General features: G+C 37.7%; 1 protein-coding gene and 1 long non-coding RNA gene across 4 annotated transcripts in view; both read left to right on the top strand.

The window, feature by feature from the left end:
* ptgfrnb (prostaglandin F2 receptor inhibitor b) overlaps positions 1 to 12,145 on the top strand; it is a 37,065-nt gene extending 24,920 nt beyond the window's left edge. Inside the window, exons 5-9 of one of the 3 annotated variants that reach the window (XM_083522305.1) lie at positions 1,994 to 2,416; positions 5,066 to 5,473; positions 5,978 to 6,082; positions 10,220 to 10,447; positions 10,629 to 12,145. In XM_083522305.1, coding sequence (XP_083378431.1) covers positions 1,994 to 2,416; positions 5,066 to 5,473; positions 5,978 to 6,082; positions 10,220 to 10,447; positions 10,629 to 10,792 — 1,328 coding nt within the window. In that variant the 3' untranslated portion in view covers positions 10,793 to 12,145. Of the gene's footprint in view, positions 1 to 1,993; positions 2,417 to 5,065; positions 5,474 to 5,977; positions 6,083 to 6,161; positions 6,280 to 10,141; positions 10,448 to 10,628 lie in introns of those variants that run through there. The other 2 variants (XM_083522304.1, XM_083522306.1) reach the window with 2 other exon arrangements.
* Positions 6,355 to 9,014, top strand: LOC310715816. Its single transcript, XR_014530391.1, has 2 exons — positions 6,355 to 7,080; positions 7,140 to 9,014. It is a non-coding gene; the product is annotated as an uncharacterized lncRNA (long non-coding RNA).
* Positions 12,146 to 12,226: the final 81 nt, after the last annotated feature.

Genomic DNA, 12,226 nt, shown 5'->3' with positions numbered 1-12,226 from the left:
TAATCCACGATTCTGTCAAACACATTATATTAAACTCCTGGTCGGTAATAATTTCTTCCCTTATCCGAGCAATGTTAGAAAGCTAAAGTCAGAGCACAGAATCAGCCATGATATAGTCCTGGAGTACAAAGGGTTAAGGGCCTTAGTCAAGGGACCGGGCGTGGCAGCTTGGTGATACAGGGGCTTGAACCCCCGACCTTCCAGTTAATAATGCAGAGCCTTAACCACTGAGCTACCACACAGTAAAGTTGTATAAGTCATTGAATGCAAAATGGTTAAAGCAGTTTTCATTATCTGTCATTTAAAATGTCTATTAATATGAAGTGATTAATTATGCAGCTGAATCTCGAATTTCAATAATGAAGGCGAGTGAACGACATCAGATTAACCAATTATCAACTAGTTCTCTAAAACAGGTCAAAGGTGAATCTCGTGAATCTTCAATTGGAGAGTAAATACAGACAGAGCAAAACATAAAATTATAAATTCTGAAAATAGATGAACAACTAAGAAACAAACGAACACATGTACAGTATAGTAAAAGTGTGAATCTCTTGCAATCAATATAAATCAAATATGCAATCAAATAAATACATTTGTGGTGCTGAAATCCATACATGCGGTACAGAAGGAAGTCAAATTTTGTGCATTTTCAGTCACTGTGATCCAGACTGTAGTTTATATCAAGAAATCCTGAAACTGTGCCCAAAGGGTACGCAAACTTTTAATTCTGATGGGAATGAGATGTTTATTGACACAAATACTTACTTTTAAGAGATGAACTGAGGATTTTAAGAAAAGTAAAGGCTATTGCAAGAAATCCAATGTTTTGTGCTGTTTGTACGAATTGTTTTGAGAAATGCACTCACTGGTTAGCAAATATTAAGGATGATTCAAGAAATGCTCCAAAGCAGCTGAGAAAAAATTGTAACACAAACCTATACACACACATACAAACACACACACACACACACACACACACACACACACACACGCACACACTGAATATATGCATATATACTGTTGGTATTTACAGTATTTATAAATGTGCATTGATCTGGAAAATCTATAGCTATTTCTTCTTCAGATTGCACAAAGCAGTCCTTTCCATTCTGAAGATTTTAAACCCTTTTAGCTAAACAGATTAATTGTCTTTAAAAAAACATCTGTCCAATCCTGTGTTTGTACATTTACATAGTTTGTACTGTAATTATGTAAATGTACAAATGCAGGATTTGACAGATGTTTTTTTTAAAGACAATGAATCTGTCTTTATCAATTAATCTGGTTTATCATACCCAGACCCCTGCTCTTATAAACGTAAATGCTTAGACACTTAAAGCTACTATGTATAATAGTTTTTAAGCCAAAAAATGACCTCTAAATATAACACATATAACGTGAGTTTTTCATACAGGTTTTATTTCACTCAATAATTGAAATAAAAGATAAACATTTTCTTTAATCTCTAGTTATTATACTTTTTTGTTGTTGCTTTGTTTCATATAATATATTGTTTTAGATTTTTACCTGTTACATTTTTACCAACCTGCAAGTAAACTTTAGTAAACGAATTCTGTACAAATTCTTGAAGGCTATAAACTCAATCATTCTATCTATTCTCACTCTCCAGTGTTCTGTATTGAAAGATTTATGATCAAACTCTTGATGTCACCCAAATGAGGATGGGTGCCCCTTTTGAGTCTGGTTAATCTCAAGGTTTCTTCCTCATTACATCTAAGGGAGTTTTTCTTTGCCACAGTCACCATGGCTGCTCATCAGGGATAAATGCACACCATTCACCTTGACTGTTGATTTCTGTAAAGCTGCTTTAAATCAATGTCTGTTGTGAAAAGCGCGATAGAAATAAACTTGAGTTTACTTCACTTCACTATCATGCATTTTTTTATGTCAAAATGTAAAATGTTGTTTTGTATGCCAACCTTTTTTTTTTTTTTGAAGCACTGATATATTTCTTTCTTATTTTTTTCAGACCCAGCATTTACCGTGACTCTTAATTCTCCAGTAATAGCCCATTACTTAGGAGAGCCCACAGAACTTGTGTGTCAAGTGTCCAACATTTCACAGGTTTGGGGAAAACGACTGAGTGTCTCATGGTTCTATTCATCTGCCTCATCCAATGCTAGTGAAATTGTCACTGGTGTTATTGCCTCAATGAATGAAAATGGAGCCATCATTTCCAGTGATAAATACAAGGATCGCATTGCTTCAGGTCTCATTCTAGTGACTCGAATTGAACCAGCTACTTTCAGGCTTCGCCTGCTCCGCACCACGAATGCAGATGCAGGTGAATATGTTTGTAGTGTCACAACATGGACACTCAATCGCCATGGCATCTGGAAATATACATCAGAATATCGAGCTCCTGCACTAAAAGTCAGCTTGGACTCCAAGGGTGAGGGAATTTTGATTCATTTTACTTTTATCCTAATTTTAATTATCCTGCTTTTTAAGTTGTTTAACTTCATATGTTGTTCGTCAGTGCTTCTGAGATTCTCCTTAAGGTGATATCTTTTTGATGATATTAATAAAAATTATCTTCATACAAAGGTCTGTACTAATCATATTGTACTGTACAGCCATAACATTAAAACCAGTAAACTCTAAAAAAATTGTGAATGTTGCAAGGTGGATCCTCAATGAAATGCACTTTTATCTGGAATATCCTACACATTTTTAATGATCTTGAAGATCTGTTGAATTTAGAGGTCAAGTCCTTCCTCAAACCATTCCAGAACAAATTTTGGAGTGTGGCAAAATACATTATCATGTTGAAAGAGGCCACTGCCAGTAGGGGTGGACATGACAAGGAAACATTACATGAATTCCAGGACCCAATGTTTCCCAACAGAATTGTGCACAGAGAATCACACTATTTTTGCTTGCCTTCTTGCCAAAGTGCATTCTGGAGTCATCTCTTTCCCAGGGAAGTAACATATAGGCATTAAAAACATTAGAACAAGTCAGCATCTTTCATTGATCGTTGTTCCAGTTCTGATGCTCATGTGCCAATTGAAGGTGCTTTTGTTTTTGGCCAGGTATTAACATTGGCAATCTGACCAGTCTGTGGCTATGCTCTATATGCAGCATGCTGTAAAGACCTTTATGTTCTGATAGCATTCCATTAATGGACAAATAAACAGTAGCTCTTCTGTAAGATTGATCTAGAAAGAGCCCCACAAGCCTCAGGTGTGCTTCGGGCACCCATGACCCTGTTGCTAGTTCATTGGTTGTCTTTCCTTGGACCATATTGGTATGAATTATCCACAGCATACCAGGAACACACCACAAGACCTGCTGTTTTGGAGATGCTCTGACCCAATCGTCTCGCCATCAAAATATTGTCCTTTCATTTAGATCCTTATGTTTGCCAATTTGTCCAACTTCCAGCACATTACGAAACTGACTGTTTGCTTTCCCGCCTTATATTAGTAGGTGCAAATATAACCAGATAATATATATTTTTTTACTTTAGTGGTTTTAATGATATGGCTACCAGTGTATATGAATACTAACTCATTTTACTGTAGTAAAAGAGACACCATGCCACTGCCTAAGCAAAACTAGAATCCCAGGCTACAGTACAGGTCTCCGTATAGACCTGAATACACACACTGATAATATTCTTTGAGTGTTTTAATTACACTACCAGTACAACAAAACAGAATAAGGGAAAACAACCTAAAATAATCATTATACATGCACACAAGAAAATCAGTTGCTAGAAATTCCACGGTGGTAGCTCTTGAATTATGTAGCTGGGCAGTGGCCCTTTCCATCAAAAGTAAAACAAATTACTTTTTTTTTTTTAAATAATGTCCCAACCCAATTCCAAAGTCGACATTTCTATATATTTTCAATTCACTTCTAGTTGTATAGTTATTTAGGCAATTAAGGACAGGGTTGTCACATTTGCTCTATCAAACTAATTTGAAGACATTTGAAAATACATCTAAAACCAGTCACAAACAGCTGCTAGTCTGTATGAAGGATTAGTATTGTACATGCTCTTAACTTCTTATTCTGAGGTTGAATATAAAATTCACAAGATTTTACCCAAAAAGCATACCGTAATTTCTGGACTATTAAGCGCACCCAAATATAAGCCGCACGCACTGAATTTGACAAAGATTTTTATTTTGAACATATATAAGCCGCACCGCTCTATAAGTCTATAATGTCTACATTGAATCTAATGAGCTTTACACAGGCTTTAATGAAAGACTTGTATCTAAACAGTAGCCTACCAAGAAAGTCATTGTTCACTGTCTTCCTCCTTCCTTTCACAACAATTTATCTCGGGAGTTTTTCTTTTGGCATCGTTGTGCGTTTAAAAATCACCATCGGTGAAGCTTTTCTCCCGAAGCCGTGCAGCTCAGAACACAGGTGAAGTGTGTTTTTTCATGCCCCGGTTGTTTTCAGCGTGACGAATGATTCACATTTCCTGTAGACAGTCCGATTGAGCGGCAGGTCAAACGTCAGAGGAACCTCATCCATATATATGATGTGGTGCGGCCAGATTCAGTGGGAGCGCGATTAATATAAAGAGTTTCATTGGTTCACCTGAACCCGTTCGGCAATTTCATTAGTCTAATGTCATGAGGCTCAGTTTTTTGGCTTGAATTTAGGAAACCGGAAAAAACCCCAGGAAAAATCCATAAATTAGCCTCTTTGTTGTTAAAGCCACAGGGTTTAAAGCGTGGGAAAATAACTTAATTCTCAGCTTAATTTTGTTTGATTTTATGCTGAACCACCAAAATCTATGGCCACCAGCTTTTTCCGAAGTAACAAATAACTGGGATGTTCTCCTTTTTAATTCTGTTGCCACTGTGTTGCCACTTTTACTGAAACTATAATTTCATTAAAAGGTTTATTGATGCAGTTTTTGATAATTTGTTGATGATTGCAATACAGTCTATACATCTTCAAATGTATGTTTATAGAGAAATTAAACTGCTTAATATGCCTAAAATGAATAATGATACAACCCCTCAACTATGTAAGTCGCCTTTCTTCTTACAGCCTCTCCCACTTCTTCTTCCAGGCCCTGGCATCAGTGTGATCGCCCGCCACAAACGAAAAGCTAATGTCATTGGCTCCACTTTTGAAATGAACTGTTTGGCTAAACTTAAAAGCCTCTGGGAGGGTTTGGCCCTCTCTGTCCAAATACTGTTCCAGGATGGTGTAGGTGGACCCAGTCGCACACTTGCATCACTTAGCCCTGACATGGTTCTCAAGTTAGAAGACTGGCATGAGTCTAGTCGGCAGGATAGCCTGAGTCTAGTGAAGACTGGCAACACAGAGTTCTTATTCCGAATCCAGGATGTGCAGATGATGGATAGAGGATTCTACTCTTGTGAAGTGGCAGCATGGACTAAGCCAGATGGAAACAATTGGGTAGAGATGGCAAAAGGACAGTCAAATAAAGTTCAGCTTAACTTTGAGCACTCAAGTAAGGGTTTATAAATAAATCATTAACTTATAAATATTTAAAAAAATGTCTTTAAATTAGGATTCCTTTCTGAATGTATGAAATTAAATAGTGTTACTTGTTTACCTCAAATAGTTACAGACTATATTAAAATGACAGACTGTAATATTAGTGGATACTGAGAAAAATGGGATAAAAGAGTTTTCAAGAAAAATATTCTAATCTGAGTTACGACAAAGCTATTCTGGAAAGACTATAAATTTAGAAAAAAGTTGGGTTCAGTGGAAAGGATTTGAAAATCTAGTTTGATAAACGTCATATTCTTCTACTTTCCTCTCTGAGTGACGTGTAACTGAGAAATTTGTGATTTATTCAATGAGGAAATATTTGCAAGGGGGGTATCAATACCTCGTTTCAATATAAAATAAAAGTTATAGGTTAAGGCTATAGCTTGATGTTAAACTAGAAGTAAATATTAAAGATGCTTGCTATTTATCTTTGTTTTTTATTCCTTATTTTTTTCAGGGTCTTCATTTGATCTTTTAATATCTTCAGACACCACCAGTGTTTACCCATGGGAAACAGTTAAAATTGATTGCATTATCAGTAAATCAGGAACTCCCAACACAGGTATGCATATTTGTTTCAGTGTAAAAATGTATAAAAAAATTTTACACAAATTGCTTTCTCACAGTGTAATACATTTTAGTATTGCAGTCTGGTGTTAAGAAAAGGATTTGTAGCAAATGGCAAAGCAGAGGGGCCAAGCTGTGAAGGATGTGCTGCAAGTTAGAGCAATAAAGGATGGAGATGGAAATGTGTTGACTCACTAGTCAACACATTTCCATCTCCATCCTTTATTTCTCTAACTTGCAGCACATCATTCACAGCTTGGCCCCTAGGAGAGTGTGTTGAGAAGATGGAGTATTTTGAGCAGCTGATGAATAAGAAAAATCAGAGAGAGAGAAGGTTGGATGGTGTGGAGATGGTGAAGCAGGAAGTGAATAGGATTAGTAAGGAGGAAGTGAGAGCAGCGATTAAGAGGATGAAGAGTGGAAAGTTGGTTGGACCAGATGACATACCGGTAGAAGCATGGAGATGTTTAGGAGAGATGGCAGTGGAGTTTTTAACCAGATTGTTTACCAAGATTCTGAAAGGTGAGAAGATGCCTGAGGAATGGAGAAGGAGTCTGCTGGTACCGATATTTAGGCATAAGGCAGATAACTACCTGCAGTAACTACAGGGGAATAAAGTTGATCAGTCACACCATGATGTTATGGAAAACATCATGGTGTTCTCTTATGGGAAAGAGTAGTGGAAGCCAGGCTAAGAGAAGAGGTGATCATCTGTGAGCAACAGTATGGTTTCATGCCGCGGGAAGAGCACCATAGACATATTATTTGATTTGAGAATGTTGATGGAGAAGTAAAGAGAAGGTCAGAATGAGTTGCATTGTGTGTTTGTGGATTTAGAGAAAGCGTATGACAGGGTGGAGAGAGGAGTTGTGGTATTGTATGAGGAAGTCAGGTGTGTCAGAGAAGTATGTGAGAGTGGTGCAGGACATGTATGAGGACAGTGTGACAGTGGTGAAGTGTGCAGTAGGAACAACAGACTGGTTCAAGGTGGAGGTTGGACTGCATCAAGGATCGGCTCTGTACCCTTTCCTGTTTGCAGTGGTGATGGACAGGTTGACAGACGAGGTCAGACAGGAGTCTCCGTGGACTATGATGTTTGCGGATGATATTGTTATTTGTGGTGAGAGTAGGGAGCAGGTTGAGAAGAGCCTGGAGAGGTGGAGGTACGTGCTGGAGAGAAGGGGAATGAAAGTCAGTAGGAGTAAGACAGAGTACATGTGTGTGAATGAGAGGGAGGGCAGTGGAGTTGTGCGGTTGCAGGGAGAAGAGGTGGAGAAGGTGGAGGCGTTCAGGTACCTGGGGTCAATAGTGCAAAGTAATGGAGAGTGTGTTAAAGAAGTAAAGAAAAGAGTGCAGGCAGGATGGAGTGGGTGGAGAAGAGTGACAGGAGTGATTTGTGATTGAAGAGTATCGGCGAGAGTGAAAGGGAAACTTTATAGGACTGTGGTGAGACCTGCGATGTTGTGTGGATTAGAGACAGTGGCATTGAGTAAAAGACAGGAGGTGGAGCTGGAGGTAGCAGAACTGAAGATGTTAAGGTTTTTGTTGGGAGTGACGAGGATGGACAGGATTAGAAATTAGTTTTGGAAACAGGGTGAGGAAGGATATAATGAGATGGTTTGGACATGAGGAGGGACACGGGGTATATCAGTAGGAGAATGCTGAGGATGGAGCCACCAGGAAGGAGGAAAAGAGGAAGGTCAAGGAGGAGGTTTATGGATGTGGTGAGGGAAGACATGAAGGTAGTTGGTTTGAAAGAGGCAGATGTAGAGGACAGGGGGGGTATGGAGACGGATGATCAGCTGTGGCGCCCCCTAATGGGAGAAGCCGAAAGAAGAAGAAGATGCAGTCTGGTGTTACAGAACACATAACCACAGTTTTTATTACATTTTTCTTTTTGTTGTAAAAAGAGAATTTCTTTTTTTATAAATTGTTATTTTAATTGTTTGCCACATTATTTATTAATAAATAATGAATAAAAGGTAGCCTCTCTTCCCCCCGAAAAGATTTTTCATCCAAATTGTATGAAAAATTTTGAAATTGCAGCACTATGGTCTCTACTACAGCATTTGCATTTATGGTGTTGCTTTTCGAGAAAGTTCACTGAAATACCACTGCTTGTGAAGCTTGTAAATTTTTAAAAGTCCAAGCAAACTGTAGACACCAGTATGTGAAGGTGCAGTAAAAGACTCTGGAAACTTGTAGCAGAACTCTGGGCTGTGCTTATTCACACTAAGCTTATAAGCACCCTTTTGAAAATGCATTTAAAAAAATTACATTCTGGTTCACATGTTTTGCTGTGTGGGAATGTTTTTGTGTTACAGAGGAAAAAAGAGAAAAGTCAGGAGAGTACACTAGCAGGCCCCACAAAACAAAAATATCTTTACCTAAGAGAAAGCCTCCTCGTACAACCTCTTCCAGTGAACTTAAAAAAGTGCCCCAATTTTAGTGAGATCAGTCAATGAATGTTACTCAGACAGCTGGTACTTAGCCAGGTGGACTGCCTCTTTTGGTCTTACTCTGCTGTCCTCTCTGGTAGTCAGGTGACAAACTGCTCCAGCACCATTAAGCAGCTACCGCTGGCATCTTGAAGCTGCTGAGCTTGCAGAACATCAGCAAGTGGAAGCACTAATGGTGTTGCTCAAGTGTGCAGCAAAACTGCTGCAAAACACCTCGCTCTAGTTCCAGGTACTCCAGCAGGTTGGCAACAGGAAGCTGTTGGACCACCCACTTTGATTCTGACCACCTCTGCACTTTGAAAACATGCTTAGGATGTTTCCACACAAAGTTCTTTAACTGCTGAACAGGATGAAAGAGATAACATCCAGGGATACTATGTACTGTAATCAGAAAGCTTGCATGTTGCTTAAATTGCCTGTGCTTCCAGCAAAGCAACAATAATATTATCACAAATCAGCATTCACTGTCTAATGTCCTTTGCATATACCTCATGGTTAATAAACAGGTGTCTCTTATCGGGCTTTACTGACTCATACAACTGTGTGTCACCGGCATAACAGTAAATAACCTTTCTATGTTTATGAATAATTTTACCCAGAGGTATACATAAAGAAAAGAGCAGTGGACCTAAAACAGAATCTTGCAGGACATCAAACGTACCTTAGTAAATGTAGAAAAGTCAACATTTACATTTACAAACTAATAACGATCAGTCAAAATTGACGTGAGCCAGGAGAAGGTTGTTTCCTTTCTTTATATCAGTGATAAAAGTATGAATCAATGGTGTCACCCGTGTGAAGCAACACAGGCAAGGAGACATAACTCTGATCAGTGCAGCCAGTAACAGGACATATACCACTTTAACCAGTGCTGTCTTTGTGCTATGATGAGGCCTAATTTCTGACTAAAAACATTTAATTAATGTTATTTCTTTGTAGGTATGAGCACAACTGCTGTGTCAAAACCATTGTGCATTTCTTTTCTAGGATCTAGTAAATAGGATCTAGGATATAATAGTTGGCTGGCAGACAGGGGTCAAGGGCAGGTTTTTTAATTGGGGAATTGATAACTGCTAGATTAAAATATTTTGGTACATAGCTAGTGCTAAGGAACAAATAGATGTGTTTAGTCTGATTGCTTTTAGTTATTTGTTTAAAGAAACGCAAGTAAAAGCTCTAATACACAGTTTGATGTTTTTGATGAGGAAATGAGTGAGCGTTCTAATCTGATTTAGTTATGTTGTTGTTTACAGGGTCAGATGTCAAATCGTCTGGCTTTAAATAAATAGTGTGGTTTTTTTTACCTGGTATTTTTTATTTTTCTGTCCAAAGGCTTATGACACTAAGGCTGCTACATATTGATTGCATGTCTCTGTGGGGGTCAGTTTTGCTAGTATTGAATATAAATCTATAGTAAGTTTTCTATCTTCTTTTAGAGTGGAGAGATATATACTGTAGTAATCTAGCAGTGGTATGACAGGAGCATGTGCCCATGCATGACAATCACTAATACTTTGTCTTAATATAAACATGTAATTCTGTAGTTCTCATAGTAAGCATAATCATAATAATCTCATGCATTTCTCTTCATCTAGACAATGTTGCATATGAAATACGATGGTATCAGTGTCATTTATGGGGATCAAGAAACTTTGTTCAACTGGCCAGTATAGATCGCTGGGGTGTGGTGAGAAAAAGCCCTCGTAATGACACTAGTGACTGCAGTCTGGAGCGTCTCAAAACCCAAACATTTACCCTCACTATTCATGGCACACAAGACAGTGATGCTGGCGAGTATTACTGCACTGCCACACCATGGATACGCTCAACCACAACAGAGGATTGGAAAAAAGAACCAGAGATCGTATCCAGCAGGGTCTTTGTTAGTGTGAAATTTGCGTGTGAGTTTTATTTTATTACAAGTATTTGTGTGGTTTCTTCCAGGTATTATCTGTGAACTAGCACATAAATATTTTTGTTCAATTAAAGTCTGTCTACAAGATCTTACCTTATTTGTTGCTAGAATTAATCATTGAATGTTCGATTTACAATAACAATTTTTTTTATTCTTATTTTTTTTAGTGTGGGATTCAATGAAATTACCTTTGCTTTATGGGACAGGTACATCCCTCACTGTGGGTATCTTTTCAGTCATTCTGGGCCTTCTCTGTTCTCTGTGCTGCTGCAGAAAAACCACACATACTCCTCACACTCGCCAGAAGCTCCTCGACTCACAGACCGATTGACATGTACAACCTATCTGAAGCAGATGCTTGTCTGACTGTTCAGCAAAGTAGTAACATGTAACTATGAAGTATGCTTCATAGACAGAAGTCTGCAACAGAGGCTTTACTTTCTTTTCCACATGTGGCCTCTGTTCATAAGTGACAGTGGAACTAGTGAAGATACCAAAGCAGAAATTATAACAATGGGATTTATTTTATATTTATTGTGAATTTCTGCAAAAAAAAAGTAACATCATCTTAATTAAAAATGTAATAGTTAGATTTTGCTTCATTCCTCTGTTCACAGAATTTAGTTCCAGTGGACTTAACTGAGTACTAACAAGAAATAACCTGTGCAACCTCTTGCACCAATGAACATGTTCGAGAGGCACATACTGTACAAACAGTATCTCACAAAAGTAAGTACACTCTTCACATTTCAGCAACCATTTTAATATATCTTCTCAAGGGACAATACTATAGAATTGAAACTTTGATATACTTTAAAGTAGTCAATGTGCAGTTTGTATAGCAGTACAGATTTACTGTCCTCCTTGTTGCTGGGATCCTCTTCCATCATGGAGCTGCTGGATGTTAGACACGTCACTTATCCACCTTCTGCTTGAGGATCCCCAAAGGTGCTCAATAGGGTTCAGGTCTGGAGACATACCGCAGCTCCCCAGTACCAGCAGCACTCATGCAGCCCCAGACTATGATGCTACCACCACCATGCTTGACTGTAGGCAAGACACACTTCTCTTGGTACTGTTTTGACAATAATGGCTGTACATTGAGTCATTTTCAGTAAATATGTACTTCTATTCAAGCTGTACATTGACTACTCTAAAATATATCCAAGTTTCATTTCTATAGTATTGTCTCAAGAGAAGATCTACTAAAATAGTTGCTGAAATGTGAGGGGTTCTGACTTTTGTGAGATACAGTATATGATTTGTTGTCAAGTGTTGGCGGTATTTTTGTTTTTAGAACAAAAAAGATTAATTAGACTATTTTATACAATTATATTTGTATCTTCTAGTAATTAGCTTTTATTCTGAATGTTTCTGGGTTCTGTGAAATTCTTTTGTTTATGCAAATGCTCTAGAAGTATAATGCAGTGATAGTGAATGTGTAAATGTGCAGTAAACATATTGAATATTAATGTTGCTGAATTTGAGACAGTGAAAACAAAATCTAGTTTTGACCAAAACAGCTATTATTTCCCCACTAAAACAAATGCAGATAGATTAGTCAATGGAAGAAACATTTTTTACAGTGTAAAAGATAAATAATGAACAGAATGTTGTGGTGCTCCACATAACTATGAAGCAGTAAAATATTAAATAAATGTTTACCTACAGGTCATGATTTCCATTGTATTTTCTTTTTTTATTGTTAGACATACATTTTATTATATGATCTTACTTTTTAATTATTTGTGTGTTTCGAGTATTT

Source organism: Silurus aristotelis (assembly GCF_946808225.1).
Source record: "Silurus aristotelis genome assembly, chromosome: 20".
Classification (NCBI taxonomy): Eukaryota; Metazoa; Chordata; class Actinopteri; order Siluriformes; family Siluridae; genus Silurus; species Silurus aristotelis.
This window is presented reverse-complemented; position numbering and strand designations above follow the sequence as displayed.